At 43.6% G+C, this 25,342-nt stretch overlaps 3 protein-coding genes across 10 annotated transcripts in view; 2 read left to right on the plus strand and 1 right to left on the minus strand.

The window, feature by feature from the left end:
• The window catches only part of GINS2 (GINS complex subunit 2), a 199,062-nt gene that overhangs the window by 113,927 nt on the left and 59,793 nt on the right, over positions 1 to 25,342 (plus strand). The window lies entirely within an intron of this gene.
• Positions 1 to 25,342, minus strand: part of GSE1 (Gse1 coiled-coil protein) — a 299,551-nt gene that overhangs the window by 76,853 nt on the left and 197,356 nt on the right. For 2 of the 6 annotated variants that reach the window (XM_075838305.1, XM_075838299.1), the window contains exon 1: positions 9,011 to 9,673. The exons of the other annotated variants lie outside the window; for them this stretch is intronic. In XM_075838305.1, the coding sequence (XP_075694420.1) occupies positions 9,011 to 9,047 (37 nt within the window). In that variant the 5' untranslated portion in view covers positions 9,048 to 9,673. Of the gene's footprint in view, positions 1 to 9,010; positions 9,674 to 25,342 lie in introns of those variants that run through there. 6 annotated transcript variants of the gene reach the window in all.
• Positions 7,713 to 25,342, plus strand: part of LOC142661075 (uncharacterized) — a 65,321-nt gene continuing 47,691 nt past the window's right edge. Inside the window, exon 1 of the mRNA XM_075838309.1 lies at positions 7,713 to 8,861. The gene's annotated coding sequence lies outside the window, so the exon portion shown is untranslated. The remainder of the gene's footprint in view (positions 8,862 to 25,342) is intronic.

Raw genomic sequence — 25,342 nt, forward strand, 5'->3', positions numbered from 1 at the left:
ACAACATGCGCCATATATACAGGTGAAGCCCAGACGGGCGGGAGGGACTGGGCCCTACAACTGGCAAGGAGCGCTTGGATCAATTAATGGTGCGTCCGCGGTGATCCGACGATTGTTTTCCCCGATGTAATTCTATTGCGGCGTTAAGGAAATTTCTTGAGAATTTTTTTTCTCTATCGCTAGTCCCTAGGAGAATGTTTTTGGATCTGGAGGAGGAAGAAGATCTCGCACGTCTATGACCAGCACGACACCAATCACAGCTCAACAGGTCTCCGAGCAGCCCTCGCCACTGATGTTCCTGCAGAGCCCTGAAGCCTTGTGGGTGCTGGAAGCCTCGGCACTTCTGTCATATCGCTGGCACGGGATTAGCTTCAGACCTTCTCAACAGTCCCAAATTCTGTTGTCTTGGAAACGGTGTCAACCGCAGCCTGCTATTCCCAGTGAGCAGAAGAAAGGACTGGGGGGGGGGGGGTTATAGGGGATAAAGAATAGGACGAGGGGGGGGGGGATCGTTCACAGACTAATTACTACAGAGATAGCGGAGGATACAGTGTGACAGACCATTAACACACGGTCCCTAAGCTGCTGAGATATTTAGGATCACAGGGGCAGGAGAGGAGGGGGGCGAGGAGGTCTTACAGGGGGATTATTATAAGGATTTATCGCTATTCGGCCTCACATTGTGGCTCAGTTTAATATACTGATAACTGCAAATATTGCGGGTTTAACCCTTTGCTTAAGATAATCCCATTTGTTAGTTGTTTTGCAGCAACATGGGAAGATGTGAAAAATCTGTCACACACAATGGGGGGGGGACCTGAAAAACCGGACTCCAGGACCCCGAGAAAAACCCCGTCCCCGTAACAAGACGAAAGCGGCGAGGTCTCCAGGTGACATTGTATCCACAAGACCCGGAACCTTCACCTCACAGCGATACATGAAGCAAATATTTGTGTTGTTACTTTGTATATTCATCTCCCCGGATAACGCAAATCCGCTCATTCCCCCATATAAACGTGACGTAAAAAATAGCTCAGAGCGACAAAACAGCGAGTCCGTAACGTCTGAGAGAAATGCATTTATATATAACAATAATCCCAGGTTTTTGCGTTAATTCAATCGCTTTCAGAGCGCTTGATTTTCATCCGGTCTCGTCTGCTAATGACCAGCAGATGCCGGTTTACACGAGGGGATAGAACGCGACAAACGATAATTTTTAGGTCATCATAAAAGATATGATCAACGACAAATGAGGCATTGCTCGCTGATCGCGCAACCGCCACTCACGTTTACAATACAAAAAGACTGCAACAGTCAATTTTACTATTTTTTCAACGATTATCGCCCCATGTAATTGGCGCTAATAAAAAAAACAAAACAAGAATTGAAGCGGAAACATTCATAAACCCCAGTGATTGGCCGCTGCCCGCGTCCTATGTAAGAAGAATCCTATATCCGTCTACATTGACTGCGGCAGGTCTATAAAGCGGACACGTGAATATAGATCTAAAAATGGCGCAAAAATATCCGGCATATTTATAAAGTGCAATGTGCTACTATAGAACGATCTGGTTGAAATATTTGATTCTTATTTGCGCATTTCGCCCTCCTGTACGATTATTACGGTTAATAACGTTGCGTTGCGTGCACTTTCTGACTACACGGCTGATATTCAGGATCGCGGTTGTGTTATTATAAATCACCAGTGATAACGGTGCGGACTGCTTTGGAGAATATTTGGGAATATGGCATTCTGTACCCCCCAAGTCCAGCAGAACGGACCTACAAGTCAAAAAGTGGCCAAAAATTTGTGCGGATATGGCAGAGGTTACAAACGTCCTGCGAACTTATGGGACTCCCGACATCAGCGCGATTCCGCTTTTCATCCACAAGACGAATTCAATGTCCTAATTTGAGAGCGATAATAAGGAGGAAATGGAAAAACTCATTGATGTAGCCGAGGCCTAATGACCGCAAAGGAAAGAAGAAACGTGTCCTGAGATTCGGTGTCACCAGGAATATAAGACGGGGACAGGACACGGGGGGTGTTATTACCCACCAGCTTTTTTCACGGGTCCCCAACTAGGGCGAGATCCTTTAAATAACACATCAGACGAAGCACTAACAAGAAGACGCATCTCCCCCTCCCCGGCGCTGATCTGTCTAAATGACAAAATGATAGAGAATGAGATGCAATCTAAGCAGCGGGCCGTCCATTCTGACTATGGGAAGGGGGAGATCAGACCTCGGGGAGTCGGAGAGGAAAAAAACATGGCACTTTGATACGCAGCAGATCACAGCCTCTCATTACCGCCTGCCTTTGCTCTTTTCGAGTCTTTCAAGGAAGAGCCTCACTCCTTTGAAAACGGCCCCAGGTAGCTGTAAAAAGCTATCCCGAGAGGCCTGCCTGGGAGGTGGCGCTTCTAAAGGCTGCTGCGCAATTTTTTTTGTCCCTGGGTGGCTGAGAGCTTGTACGCCGCGCGGTCTCGCAGCTACGGATAATGCGTCTCTATTAAATAATAACGGTAATCACACAGCTGATGGCAAAGCGAGAAAACGGCGGAATCATCTGTGTTAACTCCTTGAGCGCGACGCCAACGTTGAACCTTGTGGCCACTTCTATTTTTTATTTTTCCCCCCGGAGCTGACGCGTTTCATGGCAAATATAAGAACTGCTCTTTCCATAACGGATCAGCCGGGTAAGATTCAGGTTATATCTCCGGAGGCTTTTACTGCTCAGCATTAGGGCGGCCAGTTCTCACCTGAATATAAAATAATTTGTCCGCCAACGAGCGCCCGTGATTAGCGTGTTCGTGGTAAGTAGGTGATGGTTTCCAAATGATTGAAATCTGAATCATCAATTGGAAAAATGTATCAGCCGGAAGAATATTTTTCTCTGCAGATGGTCGTAGTCATCAGATATAATTTAACCAGAGTAAAAACGGACCAGAGACGCTGCTAGATACATCAATGTAAAGGCTTAGGACAAGCATAGGACTAAGAAGTATTTAATAAAAAAAGGGAGGCTACGCGTTTCAACGCCGGACCGGCGTCTTCATCAGGCCAATACCTGTCATCAGATGTCGTCAATGGTGATCAGGACCGTAACTACGAACTATGTGGACAATGCACGACCCAAGTCCAGAGATCTTCTGATGGTGACGAAAATCTGCGCTGCAAGAGAAACAAATTCTATACAGTGACGAGAATGACAAAAAGTCTATGGCAAGGCCGCCAATCCCTGTGCCCTATGTGGGGACCTATAGGAGATCGTCATCGTGTTTCACTTACTGAATTTTTGGTATGAAAACGTGGCTGTCAGGTTTAAATGCTGCAATATGATCAAGCGGAGGAGAAATCGCCCCAGCAAAATAAAAGCACCCAAAAAAGGGGAAAAAAATAAAAAAAAGTTCTGATATTCTGCCCCAACAGTCTGGACAAAACATCCTCCCCTCCCCCGGTCTCACTGACCGCTCCCCATATCTCAGCTTCTACTCCACCTGTTTGTAGGGTCTGGGGAGCTGCATGGAGGGGGGGGGGACACAGTAACTATAGAAGATACACCATGTGTTCAGAGGGGGACACGAGCTTAGGGTCTTGTTGGGGTCCAGTTCACTTATCCATATCCAGTAACTTGGGGTGAGGATCTGACTGTCAGGAGGGTCTTCAGGTCTTAGATCAGCGGCAGAACATTGGAGATTAGGGCGAGTTCATGGCGGAGGACAGGAGTGACCCCGTTTTCCTGGCTGGCTGAGCACACACAGGGCTTCCCCGCCTGGTCTGTCTGAACATCACTCAGCAAACACCTACTCATGTGTGACATCTCTGTGGGAAGAGGTGGGGTGTGCGCAGAGCCGTAACCGCCGCCATGATCTGTAAAATGAGGGCATTCCACCCGCACCAGTAATGACAACAAATATCATTCATATTCTGCAGGATCCTGTTTGCCATAAAACTCTATACGGGACATTTTGTTAACGGTGTTGACCCCGTTTTGTTAGATGGGCCCCTGTGGATAAGCTGCCGGGACCCCCTCTGGACTGGCAGGTCCTCATTGCAGGAAGATGGAGCATTACGCATGGATGGGCCAGGTTCTCCCAAATAAGAACTGTAGGGGCTCAATGTTCTGGCTGATACAGGGGGGTCCTGAATAGGGGACACTCCTCATGACCATGGATGCAGAAAGCCCTAGTAGGGTGTTCAGACAATCCCGCCATTGTATCGTGACCGACCTAATTATTTTGCCTGTTAGTGGCGCCACTGGCCACTAACTCCGCACTGGCCACTAACTCCGCACTGGCCACTGGCTCCGCAGTTCTATTAATGTAGCAGACGTGTTTGGCCAAGTCAGACGTGGCCGTTTTTGGTGGAGAGGATGAGGATAGCTGGAGTACAATGTGACGGAAAGTCAAGGAGTCACATTATTTGTAGGGGATGACTGGCCGGGTCGCTGTCGCCTGTTCCGTTAAGTTTCGTCCTTTTGTATTTCAACATGATGAACCTCAATATCCGAGGCCATTCCTGCCGTGAACCCACACGTGGTAGACATGATGCCCTGGTGTCGGAGTCTCCGCTAACGCTCCTGCTTCAGTAGGGAGAGGTTAAATGCCTCACAGGGCGTGGGTGGGAAGAGCATGATCACATTGCTGGGATGACCTCCTTCCTCCAAGACCTTGATGACTCCATTAACCCATTCCAAAGACGTAAGGCCGTGCTGGTTCTGGGTGTCCATAGCCAAGTCACGTCCTGCCGTCCAGCCTGGGACTTTTGGTTCTTCACGAGACAACATTGAGCTGTTCCTACAATACCACCGATGTGCTGGGACCAGGGGATGAGACGAGGAGGTGGTCACGACATGTAGGGTTATTTTTTAATATGAGACTCTATAGACACGTGGCCTGCAGCCCCCGGCGCTCGCTCCTCTCCAGTTTTCCAATTGACATAATCTGAGCTGAATCCGGCGACTGACGTTTAAAACAGCTTTGTCATAAATTGTTTAATTTGGACCCGGCCGATTCAATTTGAGGAGAAAACAGGAGCAAATAAAAGTAAAGTAGGAAGAATCCCTCCCGGTGCTGTGGTTCTGCGGCGTGGTGCGCGGGGGAAGGGTCAAAGAGAGTGGGAGGGGCTTATAGTGAGACTCGCGGGGTTACTGAGAGCCCGCGATACAAATGTTACTTGAGAATATTTCTCATTTCCAGCCCTCAGTGACGGTTCTGCACTAAATCTCGGTGGTCCCTCCATAACTTATCCTGCGGCTTCTAAGTAATAGGACAACGTCCCCCACAGGAGGAGATTCTCGCACAGTCATTTCCATTTTAGGTAGTGAAAACCCAAGAAAAGCAGAACCACAGCAGAGCAATTCCACCGGGAGATAAGAACGATCCAGAGCGGGAGATAAAAGATGATGGAATAGTGCGAGTTCATGACACCAACAGAGACCAAAGCAGAGCACAGCCCGAGGCAGGCCAGGAAATAACCTGCAGCCCGACTCCAAACAACTGTAATTACACACAGAGGACATTGTAACAGATACTGGGAGGTCCTGCATTGTATATCATAACCCTGCATTGTATACTGTGCAATCATAACCCTGCATTGTATACTGTGCAATCATAACCCTACATTGTATACTGTGCAATCATAACCCTGCATTGTATACTGTGCAATCATAACCCTGCATTGTATACTGTGCAATCATAACCCTACATTGTATACTGTGCAATCATAACCCTACATTGTATACCGTGCAATCATAACCCTGCATTGTATACCGTGCAATCATAACCCTGCATTGTATACCGTGCAATCATAACCCTGCATTGTATACCGTGCAATCATAACCCTACATTGTATACTGTGCAATCATAACCCTGCATTGTATACTGTGCAATCATAACCCTACATTGTATACTGTTCAATCATAACCCTACATTGTATACTGTGCAATTATAGCCCTACATTGTATACTGTGCACTCATAACCCTGCATTGTATACTGTGCAATCATAACCCTGCATTGTATACTGTGCAATCATAACCCTACATTGTATACTGTGCAATCATAACCCTGCATTGTATACTGTGCAATCATAACCCTACATTGTATACTGTGCAATCATAACCCTACATTGTATACTGTGCAATCATAACCCTACATTGTATACTGTGCAATCATAACCCTGCATTGTACACTGTGCAATCATAACCCTGCATTGGATACTGTGCAATCATAACCCTGCATTGTATACTGTGCAATCATAACCCTGCATTGTATACTGTGCAATCATAACCCTGCATTGTATACTGTGCAATCATAACCCTGCATTGTATACTGTGCAATCATAACCCTGCATTGGATACTGTGCAATCATAACCCTACATTGTATACTGTGCAATCATAACCCTGCATTGTATACTGTGCAATCATAACCCTGCATTGGATACTGTGCAATCATAACCCTACATTGTATACTGTGCAATCATAACCCTACATTGTATACTGTGCAATCATAACCCTACATTGTATACTGTGCAATCATAACCCTACATTGTATACTGAGCAATCATAACCCTGCATCGTATAATGTGCAATCATAACCCTGCATTGTATACTGTGCAATCATAACCCTACATTGTATACTGTGTAGTCCTACATCATAACCCTACATTGTATACTGTGAAATCCTACATCATGGAAATTCATGGTTTACTGCGCAACTCCACATCATGACCCGCATTGTATATTGTCCACTTTTGTACTCATAACCTGCACGTTACAGTGTCCAGACCAAGATATGTCCATTTCCCATTTACTTGGCGTGAACTTGATGTGGTGGAGAATGGACAGTAAGAAGGGACGAGCGACCGTGTGACGTCCCATCTTATATCACGCTCAGGGGCCGGTGCGTTATACACATTAACCCTTTGGTTACAGCTATAAATGAGGCCCTGACATGCTACAATGCAAAGTTCCTGGAAGTCGTAGCCTGCACATGATCAGAAGTCCCCACGTTATAAGAACGATGTGACTAATTCCCACACCCAATATCTGATAAGGGACATTTTATAGAAGAAGAAGAGAAAAACAGTATCTCTCACTTCACATCTGATAAAAAGATAGGACCAGATGCGGAGAGGACGAGGAATAAACTCAGAACAAGCACTTCACAGAACCGACCGCCAGAAAGTCAAACAAGAGGTCACATCGTAAACCTACAAGAAGCCGCCACAGTCCCCGAGTCACACAGCGCGGTCAATGCCCCGAAGACAAACCGTCAGCGCTCAGCACGAGATCTGCTGAACTACAGAGAGCAGCGGCCAGAACGCCGCTGAACATGACAACACAAGTGTACGGACAGAGGTGCCATACGGGATAGCGGGAAGAATAGCGTGCAACGTGACGATTATCCGCTACATCGTATTCGGAGGCTGTGGATTCTGCCTCGTTGAACACGAGCCGGCAAGGAAGGGGTGTATACATCTAGAGCAAAACCACCGGGTCTATGTGCAACAGACATTTCCGGAATACGCAGCCCCTAAAGATGAAGAGCGCACAAAACCACCAACACAAAACCCAACATGTTATCTGAGGAGAAGAGACGGTGCAGCAGCTGCCACAACGTGTTATCCATGATCAGCCCATCCTCTAACCACTCAGCTGACCTACAGAGCTGACACTCTAATCCTTGTACAAGTAGTGACCCCAGAATGGACCTCATACAGCGCACGTAGAAGTGACAACAAAAAGCCTGTGACAAGTCCTCCTCCCCCTAAACACCCCCCGCGGTGACACCCAACGTATTATGTGTCGGGGGTGCCTCAGCTCTAAGACACCCCAAGTATCAGCAATGGGGAATCAAATATATAATGAATATCCGACATGAACCCCCAGAAGAGATTGGGGGGTGGTGGGGGCTGTCATGCGGCATGCAGATTCTGTACCAGAAGACCAGATGTGGCTGTCATCTGGCAGAGGAATACATGCAGACAGGAATGTGCTGGAGCAGTGAGGGGGTTAAGGCGGAGGTCACCCCTGTAGTCTGTTAACAAGCGACCCCAAGCCACAGCAGCAAATGTGTCAACAGCGCTGCCAAGGGGTTAAGCACATGTCACAGAGCTGCACTCTCACACTCCTCCTGGCAGGACTGGCATTAAAGGAGAAGGGGAATAAATAAAACAGGAGCCAGACTTCCCCATACACAGAGGCGGCGGATCCACCGGTGGAGCGCGCTCAGCCGTGAAAACAATATTAGGCGTTTGCCGTGGACGTAACATCACACCGCTGCGCCTCGCTAATTCACCGGAGCTTAAAAACAAAACAAGGATCCGCACTCAGCAGCAGACAAAGCGAGGACTCCGGCTGGAGCAAGCACTGCCAGCCCCACAATACAGGAGGCGGGGATCACCTCCGCTAACCCCAGAGAGTCCCAAACTAGAGTGCCGTACCCTACAGGGGGACCATCACCCCACACCTACAGATCCCACTCATAATGCCGGGAAACACAGGGGGATCACCACCCCCAACTGTATGACGCCAGGAGCATCAGGAGGTGGCACTTTATCTGGAATAAGCACTGAACACCTCTACTAACCCCATAAAGTGTCAACCCAGGGTGCCATGCATCATCACCGCCACCTATATATATATATATATATATATATTACAGCAATGATGCCAGGAAGCAGCGGGGGTGGCACTCTCGCTGGACGTAACATTGCATGACGCTGCTAACCCCAGAGAGCGCCTGTCAAGAGTCCACGCACTGCAGGAGGTAGGGGATCATCACCCCACACAGCCATGGTGCCAGGCAATACCTGGGTGGAGGAAGCATTGTAAACATCTACTGTACCCAGAGACCGGTAAGGTGCCCAGCACTGCAGGAGACGAGACTCCATCACTTAACAACTATATATATATATTTATATCATTACATACAGGAAGACTCCACAAAGCATGACCCCAGAGAGTGGCAAACACTACAGGAGGTGGCAGCATCAAATCTCCTTACCTGGCAAGTAGTACAGCGGAGGTTTTAATCCAAACATGATTAACACTGAAGTTTCCGAAATGTCTATAGTAATAGATTAGTGTCCCATCATGTGCGGGGAGCAGGGCAGGGAGCAGGGCAGGCGGCAGGGAGCAGGGCAGGCTGGAGCTCACTCCTCACCACAGCAGCTCTTCCGTGTTTGCAGCTTCCCAGCCCAGAAATGCAAATAATTACATGAAAAAAAAAAAAAAAAAGAGAGACAGAGAGAGGAAGAAAATTGTGGGGAGGGACAGAGGGAGTGCTGAGCTGCTCTCTGAAGAATCAGTAATCTCCCTCCCAGACAGCCCAGCAGTCCCTGGCTCTTCCTTCAGTCATGTCAAGGCTGAGGGTCAGTGCAAATCACTGCTGGGGCAGGGAGCTCAGGTGCAGGGAGCTCAGGTGCAGGGAGCTCAGGTGCAGGGAGCGCAGGAGCAGGGAGCACAGGAGCAGGAGGTCGGACACTCACAGGCGTCTTGTTGCCAGGGAGAATGCATCTATTGTTTTTTCCTTTCTTTGCCTTCTGGGATTGGGGGGGGGGGTGTAGACTATAAAAGGGTTAAAAGCTAAAAAATATTTGGAGAATGAACCGCGGTCCCGGAGAAAAGCTGCAGCCTTCACGGCACAGGAGAGCGATCCCTTCCCTCCAAACCTGGCCAGTGAATGAAGGAGATAGGGGAAGAAAGAGAAAAGACATGAGCTCCCCCCAGGCTACAATAATAGAGGGATGGCAGAGGGAGGGGGAGGCAGTGCCCCCACCCCCTACATCAATTGCCATGCAATAATCGTTATTGGCAACTTCACTTTCTGGCAGGAGGGGTGCGTGAACCGAGAAGGGGGGAGGCCAGAGCCCCGGTATCTCTACCGGTAAAGAGGGGGGGGGGGATCTCAAGGTGACCACAAACACGTCCCTGATGTCAACGACTCAAAATATCTGGATCTGAGGAAGCGAGAATTTAAAAAAAGCAAAAAAAAAAACACAAATGTATTGGGGACCCCAAATTTTCCCAAATATCAAAATAAGAAATAATGGATGGGGGGGAGGGGGCAGACGTGTGCGCATAAAACGGCTCCAACCAACACGATCATCATCACAGCAGAAACGTTCAGAACGTGGGTTCATTCACCGTGAGGGGATGTTCACACATTTTTTTCAGGCGTATTTCGGGGATAAATACCTCGAAATACGCCTGACAAAAACCGGTAGCCGAACGCCTACAAACATCTGCCCATTCATATCAATGAGAAACACGTGTTCTGTTCAGACGGGGTGTTTATTAACACCATTTACGCCCCGTAAAAAGGAGCACGTCACTTCGTGAGCGGTTTTTGATTGTGTTAATGGAAAAAAGGCTCCAAAAAAACGTTTTCAGCTTCAAAAACTAGGAGGCCGTTTTCTCTGAAAAAAGCTCCGTAATTTTCAGCCGTTTTTACTTCTGCGTGTGAACATACACTAATTGTGGGATTGATCGGCCATGAATAATTCATTATCAAACCACCATAGTTTACCAGAGGTGAAAACATGTCCAGACCAAATACTTCTCACAGCTGAGTGTTTGTTACAATTGTATCCAGTTTAGACATTGTTAACACTTTATCAGCACAAATCTCCCTACTGCCCTTTAGTTAGTTTGTTACAATGTATTAGTGCAGATAATATGTATCAGTCCGGAGTCCAGGCTGTTTAGATCTCAGAGGATTGTCTAGACTGAATAGTATTGTAACAAAACTTCAGCTGTGAGAAGTATCTGGTCTGGATGGATTGTTCCAATTAACTGACAGTAAGCAGAGATCTTAAAAAAAGTTAATTGGAACACAAAATCTAATATAAAAGTTGAAGAACCCAATCCGAGCAGTGAGGAGGGTGAGACAGTGACCCTCGCTCCAGGTAACTTCTCTTCATATCCATATGGACATAAAACCCTTTCTAGGTGTTTGAGCTTTTCACCGGCATTCACTGTCAATCCTCCAACTGCTTATAAAGCATTAGGAATCATGTTGTGTGTGTCAGACGACTATCTTGGCCTGCGCAGCAGTGGGCTGAATTGTGTCAGACGACTATCCTGGCCTGCGCAGCAGAGTGTTGTATGACACAAAGAATGGCTCCGAGCAACTGCCAAAGAACAATTTATTTATTTATTTATTTCAGTTACTTATATAGCGCCAACATATTACGCAGCGCTGTACAGAGGTCCACTTTTTTACTGTCCCCATTGGGGCTCACAATCTAAATTCCCTATGGGTATGTTTTTGGGGTGTGGGAGGAAACCGGAGTACCCGGAGGAAACCCACGCAAACACGGGGAGAACATACAAACTCCATGCAGATGTTGTCCTTGGATTTGAATCCAGGACCCCAGTGCTGCAAGGCAATAGTGCTAACCACTGAGCCACCGTGCTGCCCTTAAAATAAAAGGAGTGGTAGTAAGTTGGGCTCTGGTCTTCCCTCTAATATACTTTATTTCAGGCCAGGTAGGGGCTGACTGAGGGACAGGTCAATACAATCCATTGCTCCCTATTATCAGCCATGTCAACCTGGGGAGAAGCAGAATGTAGAGTTCATCAATGGGAGGAGTGACAGGAAGTGTAAAACATCCCCTCCCAATGTTCACTACTTTATATCACTCCAGTACTATTATATCCTCCAGAGACATTACATCATATGTGACTGATATCAGCCGCTCCTCTTATATCACTCCAGTACTATTATATCCTCCAGAGACATTACATCATATGTGACTGATATCAGCCTCTCCTCTTATAACACTCCAGCACTATTATATCCTCCAGAGACATTACATCATATATGTGACTGATATCAGCCGCTCCTCTTATATCACTCCAGTACTATTATATCCTCCAGACATTACATCCTATGTGTGACTGATATCAGCCGCTCCTCTTATAACACTCCAGTACTATTATATCCTCCAGAGACATTACATCATATGTGACTGATATCAGCCGCTCCTCTTATAACACTCCAGCACTATTATATCCTCCAGACATTACATCATATGTGTGACTGATATCAGCTGCTCCTCTTATATCACTCCAGCACTATTATATCCTCCAGAGACATTACATCATATGTGTGACTGATATCAGCTGCTCCTCTTATATCACTCCAGTACTATTATATCCTCCAGAGACATTACATCATATGTGACTGATATCAGCCGCTCCTCTTATATCACTCCAGCTCTATTATATCCTCCAGAGACATTACATCATATGTGACTGATATCAGCCGCTCCTCTTATATCACTCCAGTACTATTATATCCTCCAGACATTACATCATATGTGTGACTGATATCAGCTGCTCCTCTTATATCACTCCAGCACTATTATATCCTCCAGAGACATTACATCACATGTGTGACTGATATCAGCCACTCCTCTTATATCACTCCAGCTCTATTATATCCTCCAGAGACATTACATCATATGTGACTGATATCAGCCGCACCTCTTATATCACTCCAGTACTATTATATCCTCCAGAGACATTACATCATATATGTGACTGATATCAGCCGCTCCTCACTCCAGCACTATTATATCCTCCAGAGACATTACATCATATGTGTGACTGATATCAGCCGCTCCTCTTATAACACTCCAGTACTATTATATCCTCCAGAGACATTACATCATGTGTGACTGATATCAGCCGCTCCTCTTATAACACTCCAGTACTATTATATCCTCCAGAGACATTACATCATATGTGACTGATATCAGCCGCACCTCTTATATCACTCCAGTACTATTATATCCTCCAGAGACATTACATCATATGTGACTGATATCAGCCGCTCCTATTATAACACTCCAGTACTATTATATCCTCCAGAGACATTACATCATATGTGTGACTGATATCAGCCGCTCCTCTTATATCACTCCAGCACTATTATACCCTCCAGAGACATTACATCATATGTGACTGATATCAGCCGCTTCCCTTATATCACTCCAGTACTATTATATCCTCCAGAGACATTACATCATATGTGTGACTGATATCAGCCGCTCCTCTTATATCACTCCAGTACTATTATATCCTCCAGAGACATTACATCATATATGTGACTGATATCAGCCGCTCCTCTTATATCACTCCAGCACTATTATACCCTCCAGAGACATTACATCATATGCGTGACTGATATCAGCCGCTCCTCTTATATCACTCCAGCACTATTATATCCTCCAGAGACATTACATCATATGTGTGACTGATATCAGCTGCTCCTCTTATATCACTCCAGCACTATTATATCCTCCAGAGACATTACATCATATGTGACTGATATCAGCCGCTCCTCTTATAACACTCCAGCACTATTATATCCTCCAGAGACATTACATCATATGTGTGACTGATATCAGCCGCTCCTCTTATATCACTCCAGTACTATTATATCCTCCAGAGACATTACATCATATATGTGACTGATATCAGCCGCCCCTCTTATATCACTCCAGTACTATTATATCCTCCAGAGACATTACATCATATGTGACGGATATCAGCCGCTCCTCTTATAACACTCCAGTACGATTATATCCTCCAGAGACATTACATCATATGTGACTGATATCAGCCGCTCCTCTTATATCACTCCAGCACTATTATATCCTCCAGACATTACATCCTATGTGTGACTGATATCAGCCGCTCCTCTTATAACACTCCAGTACTATTATATCCTCCAGAGACATTACATCATATGTGTGACTGATATCAGCCGCTCCTCTTATAACACTCCAGCACTATTATATCCTCCAGAGACATTACATCATATGTGTGACTGATATCAGCCGCTCCTCTTATATCACTCCAGTACTATTATATCCTCCAGAGACATTACATCATATGTGTGACTGATATCAGCCGCACCTCTTATAACACTCCAGTACTATTATATCCTCCAGACATTACATCATATGTGTGACTGATATCAGCTGCTCCTCTTATATCACTCCAGCACTATTATATCCTCCAGAGACATTACATCACATGTGTGACTGATATCAGCCACTCCTCTTATATCACTCCAGCTCTATTATATCCTCCAGAGACATTACATCATATGTGACTGATATCAGCCGCACCTCTTATATCACTCCAGTACTATTATATCCTCCAGAGACATTACATCATATATGTGACTGATATCAGCTGCTCCTCTTATAACACTCCAGCACTATTATATCCTCCAGAGACATTACATCATATGCGTGACTGATATCAGCCGCTCCTCTTATAACACTCCAGCACTATTATATCCTCCAGAGACATTACATCATATGTGTGACTGATATCAGCCGCTCTTCTTATATCACTCCAGTACTATTATATCCTCCAGAGACATTACATCATATGTGACTGATATCAGCCGCACCTCTTATATCACTCCAGTACTATTATATCCTCCAGAGACATTACATCATATATGTGACTGATATCAGCTGCTCCTCTTATAACACTCCAGCACTATTATATCCTCCAGAGACATTACATCATATGTGTGACTGATATCAGCCGCTCCTCTTATAACACTCCAGCACTATTATATCCTCCAGAGACATTACATCATATATGTGACTGATATCAGCCGCTCCTCTTATATCACTCCAGTACTATTATATCCTCCAGACATTACATCATATGTGCGACTGATATCAGCCGCTCCTCTTATAACACTCCAGCAATATTATATCCTCCAGACATTACATCATATGTGTGACTGATATCAGCCGCTCCTCTTATATCACTGCTGTACTATTATATCCTCCAGAGACATCATATGTGTGACTGATATCAGCAGCTTCTCTTATAACACTCCAGCACTATTATATCCTCCAGACATTACATCATATGTGTGACTGATATCAGCTGCTCCTCTTATAACACTCCAGCACTATTATATCCTCCAGAGACATTACATCATATGTGACTGATATCAGCCGCTCCTCTTATAACACTCCAGCACTATTATATCCTCCAGAGACATTACATCATATGTGACTGATATCAGCCGCAACTCTTATATCACTCCAGTACTATTATATCCTCCAGAGACATTACATCATATGTGTGACTGATATCAGCCGCTCCTCTTATAACACTCCAGTACTATTATATCCCCAGAGACATTACATCATATGTGTGACTGATATCAGCCGCTCCTCTTATAACCCTCCAGCACTATTATATCCCCCAGAGACATTACATCATATGTGTGACTGATATCAGCCGCTCCTCTTATAACCCTCCAGCACTATTATATCCTCCAGAGACATTACATCATATGTGACTGATATCAGCCGCTCCTCTTATATCACTCCAGTACTATTATATCCCCCAGAGACATTACATCATATGTGACTGATATCAGCCGCTCCTCTTATAACACTCCAGCACTATTATATCCTCCAGAGACATTACATCATATGTGTGACTGATATCAGCCGCTCCTCTTATAACACTCCAGCACTATTATATCCTCCAGAGACATTACATCATATGTGACGGATATCAGCCGCTCCTCTTATATCACTCCAGTACTATTATATCCTGCAGAGACATTACATCATATGTGTGACTGATATCAGCCGCTCCTCTTATAACACTCCAGTACTATTATATCCTCCAGAGACATTACATCATATGTGTGACTGATATCAGCCGCTCCTCTCATAACACTCCAGTACTATTATATCCTCCAGAGACATTACATCATATGTGTGACTGATATCAGCCGCTCCTCTTATATCACTCCAGTACTATTATATCCCCAGAGACATTACATCATATGTGTGACTGATATCAGCCGCTCCTCTTATATCACTCCAGCACTATTATACCCTCCAGAGACATTACATCCTATGTGACTGATATCAGCCGCTCCTATTATAACACTCCAGTACTATTATATCCAACAGACACATTACATCATATGTGTGACTGATATCAGCCGCTCCGCTTATATCACTCCAGCACTATTATACCCTCCAGAGACATTACATCATATGTGACTGATATCAGCCGCTTCCCTTATATCACTCCAGCACTATTATATCCTCCAGAGACATTACATCATATGTGTGACTGATATCAGCCGCTCCTCTTATATCACTCCAGCACTATTATACCCTCCAGAGACATTACATCATATGCGTGACTGATATCAGCAGGTCCTCTTATATCACTCCAGCACTATTATATCCTCCAGAGACATTACATCATATGTGTGACTGATATCAGCTGCTCCTCTTATATCACTCCAGCACTATTATATCCTCCAGAGACATTACATCATATGTGTGACTGATATCAGCCGTTCCTCTTATATCACTCCAGCACTATTATATCCTCCAGAGACATTACATCATATGTGACTGATATCAGCCGCTCCTCTTATAACACTCCAGCACTATTATATCCTCCAGAGACATTACATCATATGTGACTGATATCAGCCGCAACTCTTATATCACTCCAGTACTATTATATCCTCCAGAGACATTACATCATATGTGTGACTGATATCAGCCGCTCCTCTTATAACACTCCAGTACTATTATATCCCCAGAGACATTACATCATATGTGTGACTGATATCAGCCGCTCCTCTTATAACCCTCCAGCACTATTATATCCCCCAGAGACATTACATCATATGTGTGACTGATATCAGCCGCTCCTCTTATAACCCTCCAGCACTATTATATCCTCCAGAGACATTACATCATATGTGACTGATATCAGCCGCTCCTCTTATATCACTCCAGTACTATTATATCCCCCAGAGACATTACATCATATGTGACTGATATCAGCCGCTCCTCTTATAACACTCCAGCACTATTATATCCTCCAGAGACATTACATCATATGTGTGACTGATATCAGCCGCTCCTCTTATAACACTCCAGCACTATTATATCCTCCAGAGACATTACATCATATGTGACGGATATCAGCCGCTCCTCTTATATCACTCCAGTACTATTATATCCTGCAGAGACATTACATCATATGTGTGACTGATATCAGCCGCTCCTCTTATAACACTCCAGTACTATTATATCCTCCAGAGACATTACATCATATGTGTGACTGATATCAGCCGCTCCTCTCATAACACTCCAGTACTATTATATCCTCCAGAGACATTACATCATATGTGTGACTGATATCAGCCGCTCCTCTTATATCACTCCAGTACTATTATATCCCCAGAGACATTACATCATATGTGTGACTGATATCAGCCGCTCCTCTTATATCACTCCAGCACTATTATACCCTCCAGAGACATTACATCCTATGTGACTGATATCAGCCGCTCCTATTATAACACTCCAGTACTATTATATCCAACAGACACATTACATCATATGTGTGACTGATATCAGCCGCTCCGCTTATATCACTCCAGCACTATTATACCCTCCAGAGACATTACATCATATGTGACTGATATCAGCCGCTTCCCTTATATCACTCCAGCACTATTATATCCTCCAGAGACATTACATCATATGTGTGACTGATATCAGCCGCTCCTCTTATATCACTCCAGCACTATTATACCCTCCAGAGACATTACATCATATGCGTGACTGATATCAGCAGCTCCTCTTATATCACTCCAGCACTATTATATCCTCCAGAGACATTACATCATATGTGTGACTGATATCAGCTGCTCCTCTTATATCACTCCAGCACTATTATATCCTCCAGAGACATTACATCATATGTGTGACTGATATCAGCCGTTCCTCTTATATCACTCCAGCACTATTATATCCTCCAGACATTACATAATGTGTGACTGATATCAGCCTCTCCTCTTATAACACTCCAGTACTATTATATACTCCAGACATTACATCATATGTGTGACTGATATCAGCCGCTCCTCTTATATCACTCCAGTACTATTATATCCTCCAGAGACATTACATCATATGTGACTGATATCAGCCGCTCCTCTTATATCACTCCAGTACTATTATATCCTCCAGAGACATTACATCATATATGTGACTGATATCAGCCGCTCCTCTTATATCACTCCAGTACTATTATATCCTCCAGAGACATTACATCATATATGTGACTGATATCAGCAGCTCCTCTTATATCACTCCAGTACTATTATATCCTCCAGAGACATTACATCATATGTGTGACTGATATCAGCCGCTCCTCTTATATCACTCCAGCACTATTATATCCTCCAGAGACATTACATCATATATGTGACTGATATCAGCCGCTCCTCTTATATCACTCCAGCACTATTATATCCTCCAGAGACATTACATCATATGTGTGACTAATATCAGCCGCTCCTCTTATATCACTCCAGCACTATTATATCCTCCAGAGACATTACATCATATATGTGACTGATATCAGCCGCTCCTCTTATATCACTCCAGCACTATTATATACTCCAGAGACATTACATCATATGTGACTGATATCAGCCGCTCCTCTTATATCACTCCAGCACTATTATATCCTCCAGACATTACATCATATGTGTGACTGATATCAGCCGCTCCTCTTATATCACTCCAGCACTATTATATCCTCCAGAGACATTACATCATATGTGTGACTGATATCAGCCGCTCCTCTTATATCACTCCAGTACTATTATATCCTCCAGACATTACATCATATGTGTGACTGATATCAGCTGCTCCTCTTATATCACTCCAGCACTATTATATCCTCCAGAGACATTACATCATATGTGTGACTGATATCAGCTGCTCCTCTTATATCACTCCAGTACTATTATATCCTCCAGAGACATTACATCATATGTGACTGATATCAGCCGCTCCTCTTATATCACTCCAGCTCTATTATATCCTCCAGAGACATTACATCATATGTGACTGATATCAGCCGCTCCTCTTATATCACTCCAGTACTATTATATCCTCCAGACATTACATCATATGTGTGACTGATATCAGCTGCTCCTCTTATATCACTCCAGCACTATTATATCCTCCAGAGACATTACATCACATGTGTGACTGATATCAGCCACTCCTCTTATATCACTCCAGCTCTATTATATCCTCCAGAGACATTACATCATATGTGACTGATATCAGCCGCACCTCTTATATCACTCCAGTACTATTATATCCTCCAGAGACATTACATCATATATGTGACTGATATCAGCCGCTCCTCACTCCAGCACTATTATATCCTCCAGAGACATTACATCATATGTGTGACTGATATCAGCCGCTCCTCTTATAACACTCCAGTACTATTATATCCTCCAGAGACATTACATCATATGTGACTGATATCAGCCGCACCTCTTATATCACTCCAGTACTATTATATCCTCCAGAGACATTACATCATATATGTGACTGATATCAGCCGCCCCTCTTATATCACTCCAGTACTATTATATCCTCCAGAGACATTACATCATATGTGACTGATATCAGCCGCTCCTCTTATAACACTCCAGTACGATTATATCCTCCAGAGACATTACATCATATGTGACTGATATCAGCCGCTCCTCTTATATCACTCCAGCACTATTATATCCTCCAGACATTACATCCTATGTGTGACTGATATCAGCCGCTCCTCTTATAACACTCCAGTACTATTATATCCTCCAGAGACATTACATCATATGTGTGACTGATATCAGCCGCTCCTCTTATAACACTCCAGCACTATTATATCCTCCAGAGACATTACATCATATGTGTGACTGATATCAGCCGCTCCTCTTATATCACTCCAGTACTATTATATCCTCCAGAGACATTACATCATATGTGTGACTGATATCAGCCGCACCTCTTATAACACTCCAGTACTATTATATCCTCCAGACATTACATCATATGTGTGACTGATATCAGCTGCTCCTCTTATATCACTCCAGCACTATTATATCCTCCAGAGACATTACATCACATGTGTGACTGATATCAGCCACTCCTCTTATATCACTCCAGCTCTATTATATCCTCCAGAGACATTACATCATATGTGACTGATATCAGCCGCACCTCTTATATCACTCCAGTACTATTATATCCTCCAGAGACATTACATCATATATGTGACTGATATCAGCTGCTCCTCTTATAACACTCCAGCACTATTATATCCTCCAGAGACATTACATCATATGCGTGACTGATATCAGCCGCTCCTCTTATAACACTCCAGCACTATTATATCCTCCAGAGACATTACATCATATGTGTGACTGATATCAGCCGCTCTTCTTATATCACTCCAGTACTATTATATCCTCCAGAGACATTACATCATATGTGACTGATATCAGCCGCACCTCTTATATCACTCCAGTACTATTATATCCTCCAGAGACATTACATCATATATGTGACTGATATCAGCTGCTCCTCTTATAACACTCCAGCACTATTATATCCTCCAGAGACATTACATCATATGTGTGACTGATATCAGCCGCTCCTCTTATAACACTCCAGCACTATTATATCCTCCAGAGACATTACATCATATATGTGACTGATATCAGCCGCTCCTCTTATATCACTCCAGTACTATTATATCCTCCAGACATTACATCATATGTGCGACTGATATCAGCCGCTCCTCTTATAACACTCCAGCAATATTATATCCTCCAGACATTACATCATATGTGTGACTGATATCAGCCGCTCCTCTTATATCACTGCTGTACTATTATATCCTCCAGAGACATCATATGTGTGACTGATATCAGCAGCTTCTCTTATAACACTCCAGCACTATTATATCCTCCAGACATTACATCATATGTGTGACTGATATCAGCTGCTCCTCTTATAACACTCCAGCACTATTATATCCTCCAGAGACATTACATCATATGTGACTGATATCAGCCGCTCCTCTTATAACACTCCAGCACTATTATATCCTCCAGAGACATTACATCATATGTGACTGATATCAGCCGCAACTCTTATATCACTCCAGTACTATTATATCCTCCAGAGACATTACATCATATGTGTGACTGATATCAGCCGCTCCTCTTATAACACTCCAGTACTATTATATCCCCAGAGACATTACATCATATGTGTGACTGATATCAGCCGCTCCTCTTATAACCCTCCAGCACTATTATATCCCCCAGAGACATTACATCATATGTGTGACTGATATCAGCCGCTCCTCTTATAACCCTCCAGCACTATTATATCCTCCAGAGACATTACATCATATGTGACTGATATCAGCCGCTCCTCTTATATCACTCCAGTACTATTATATCCCCCAGAGACATTACATCATATGTGACTGATATCAGCCGCTCCTCTTATAACACTCCAGCACTATTATATCCTCCAGAGACATTACATCATATGTGTGACTGATATCAGCCGCTCCTCTTATAACACTCCAGCACTATTATATCCTCCAGAGACATTACATCATATGTGACGGATATCAGCCGCTCCTCTTATATCACTCCAGTACTATTATATCCTGCAGAGACATTACATCATATGTGTGACTGATATCAGCCGCTCCTCTTATAACACTCCAGTACTATTATATCCTCCAGAGACATTACATCATATGTGTGACTGATATCAGCCGCTCCTCTCATAACACTCCAGTACTATTATATCCTCCAGAGACATTACATCATATGTGTGACTGATATCAGCCGCTCCTCTTATATCACTCCAGTACTATTATATCCCCAGAGACATTACATCATATGTGTGACTGATATCAGCCGCTCCTCTTATATCACTCCAGCACTATTATACCCTCCAGAGACATTACATCCTATGTGACTGATATCAGCCGCTCCTATTATAACACTCCAGTACTATTATATCCAACAGACACATTACATCATATGTGTGACTGATATCAGCCGCTCCGCTTATATCACTCCAGCACTATTATACCCTCCAGAGACATTACATCATATGTGACTGATATCAGCCGCTTCCCTTATATCACTCCAGCACTATTATATCCTCCAGAGACATTACATCATATGTGTGACTGATATCAGCCGCTCCTCTTATATCACTCCAGCACTATTATACCCTCCAGAGACATTACATCATATGCGTGACTGATATCAGCCGCTCCTCTTATATCACTCCAGCACTATTATATCCTCCAGAGACATTACATCATATGTGTGACTGATATCAGCTGCTCCTCTTATATCACTCCAGCACTATTATATCCTCCAGAGACATTACATCATATGTGTGACTGATATCAGCCGTTCCTCTTATATCACTCCAGCACTATTATATCCTCCAGACATTACATAATGTGTGACTGATATCAGCCTCTCCTCTTATAACACTCCAGTACTATTATATACTCCAGACATTACATCATATGTGTGACTGATATCAGCCGCTCCTCTTATATCACTCCAGTACTATTATATCCTCCAGAGACATTACATCATATGTGACTGATATCAGCCGCTCCTCTTATATCACTCCAGTACTATTATATCCTCCAGAGACATTACATCATATATGTGACTGATATCAGCAGCTCCTCTTATATCACTCCAGTACTATTATATCCTCCAGAGACATTACATCATATGTGTGACTGATATCAGCCGCTCCTCTTATATCACTCCAGCACTATTATATCCTCCAGAGACATTACATCATATATGTGACTGATATCAGCCGCTCCTCTTATATCACTCCAGCACTATTATATCCTCCAGAGACATTACATCATATGTGTGACTGATATCAGCCGCTCCTCTTATATCACTCCAGCACTATTATATCCTCCAGAGACATTACATCATATATGTGACTGATATCAGCCGCTCCTCTTATATCACTCCAGCACTATTATATACTCCAGAGACATTACATCATATGTGACTGATATCAGCCGCTCCTCTTATATCACTCCAGCACTATTATATCCTCCAGACATTACATCATATGTGTGACTGATATCAGCCGCTCCTCTTATATCACTCCAGCACTATTATATCCTCCAGAGACATTACATCATATGTGTGACTGATATCAGCCGCTCCTCTTATATCACTCCAGTACTATTATATCCTCCAGACATTACATCATATGTGTGACTGATATCAGCTGCTCCTCTTATATCACTCCAGCACTATTATATCCTCCAGAGACATTACATCATATGTGTGACTGATATCAGCTGCTCCTCTTATATCACTCCAGTACTATTATATCCTCCAGAGACATTACATCATATGTGACTGATATCAGCCGCTCCTCTTATATCACTCCAGTACTATTATATCCTCCAGACATTACATCATATGTGTGACTGATATCAGCTGCTCCTCTTATATCACTCCAGCACTATTATATCCTCCAGAGACATTACATCACATGTGTGACTGATATCAGCCACTCCTCTTATATCACTCCAGCTCTATTATATCCTCCAGAGACATTACATCATATGTGACTGATATCAGCCGCACCTCTTATATCACTCCAGTACTATTATATCCTCCAGAGACATTACATCATATATGTGACTGATATCAGCCGCTCCTCACTCCAGCACTATTATATCCTCCAGAGACATTACATCATATGTGTGACTGATATCAGCCGCTCCTCTTATAACACTCCAGTACTATTATATCCTCCAGAGACATTACATCATATGTGACTGATATCAGCCGCACCTCTTATATCACTCCAGTACTATTATATCCTCCAGAGACATTACATCATATGTGACTGATATCAGCCGCTCCTATTATAACACTCCAGTACTATTATATCCTCCAGAGACATTACATCATATGTGTGACTGATATCAGCCGCTCCTCTTATATCACTCCAGCACTATTATACCCTCCAGAGACATTACATCATATGTGACTGATATCAGCCGCTTCCCTTATATCACTCCAGTACTATTATATCCTCCAGAGACATTACATCATATGTGTGACTGATATCAGCCGCTCCTCTTATATCACTCCAGTACTATTATATCCTCCAGAGACATTACATCATATATGTGACTGATATCAGCCGCTCCTCTTATATCACTCCAGCACTATTATACCCTCCAGAGACATTACATCATATGCGTGACTGATATCAGCCGCTCCTCTTATATCACTCCAGCACTATTATATCCTCCAGAGACATTACATCATATGTGTGACTGATATCAGCTGCTCCTCTTATATCACTCCAGCACTATTATATCCTCCAGAGACATTACATCATATGTGACTGATATCAGCCGCTCCTCTTATAACACTCCAGCACTATTATATCCTCCAGAGACATTACATCATATGTGTGACTGATATCAGCCGCTCCTCTTATATCACTCCAGTACTATTATATCCTCCAGAGACATTACATCATATATGTGACTGATATCAGCCGCCCCTCTTATATCACTCCAGTACTATTATATCCTCCAGAGACATTACATCATATGTGACTGATATCAGCCGCTCCTCTTATAACACTCCAGTACTATTATATCCTCCAGAGACATTACATCATATGTGACTGATATCAGCCGCTCCTCTTATATCACTCCAGCACTATTATATCCTCCAGACATTACATCCTATGTGTGACTGATATCAGCCGCTCCTCTTATAACACTCCAGTACTATTATATCCTCCAGAGACATTACATCATATGTGTGACTGATATCAGCCGCTCCTCTTATAACACTCCAGCACTATTATATCCTCCAGAGACATTACATCATATGTGTGACTGATATCAGCCGCTCCTCTTATATCACTCCAGTACTATTATATCCTCCAGAGACATTACATCATATGTGTGACTGATATCAGCCGCACCTCTTATAACACTCCAGTACTATTATATCCTCCAGACATTACATCATATGTGTGACTGATATCAGCTGCTCCTCTTATATCACTCCAGCACTATTATATCCTCCAGAGACATTACATCACATGTGTGACTGATATCAGCCACTCCTCTTATATCACTCCAGCTCTATTATATCCTCCAGAGACATTACATCATATGTGACTGATATCAGCCGCACCTCTTATATCACTCCAGTACTATTATATCCTCCAGAGACATTACATCATATATGTGACTGATATCAGCTGCTCCTCTTATAACACTCCAGCACTATTATATCCTCCAGAGACATTACATCATATGCGTGACTGATATCAGCCGCTCCTCTTATAACACTCCAGCACTATTATATCCTCCAGAGACA

The sequence above is a fragment of the Rhinoderma darwinii genome, chromosome 9, assembly GCF_050947455.1.
Source record: "Rhinoderma darwinii isolate aRhiDar2 chromosome 9, aRhiDar2.hap1, whole genome shotgun sequence".
NCBI classification, from domain to species: domain Eukaryota; kingdom Metazoa; phylum Chordata; class Amphibia; order Anura; family Rhinodermatidae; genus Rhinoderma; species Rhinoderma darwinii.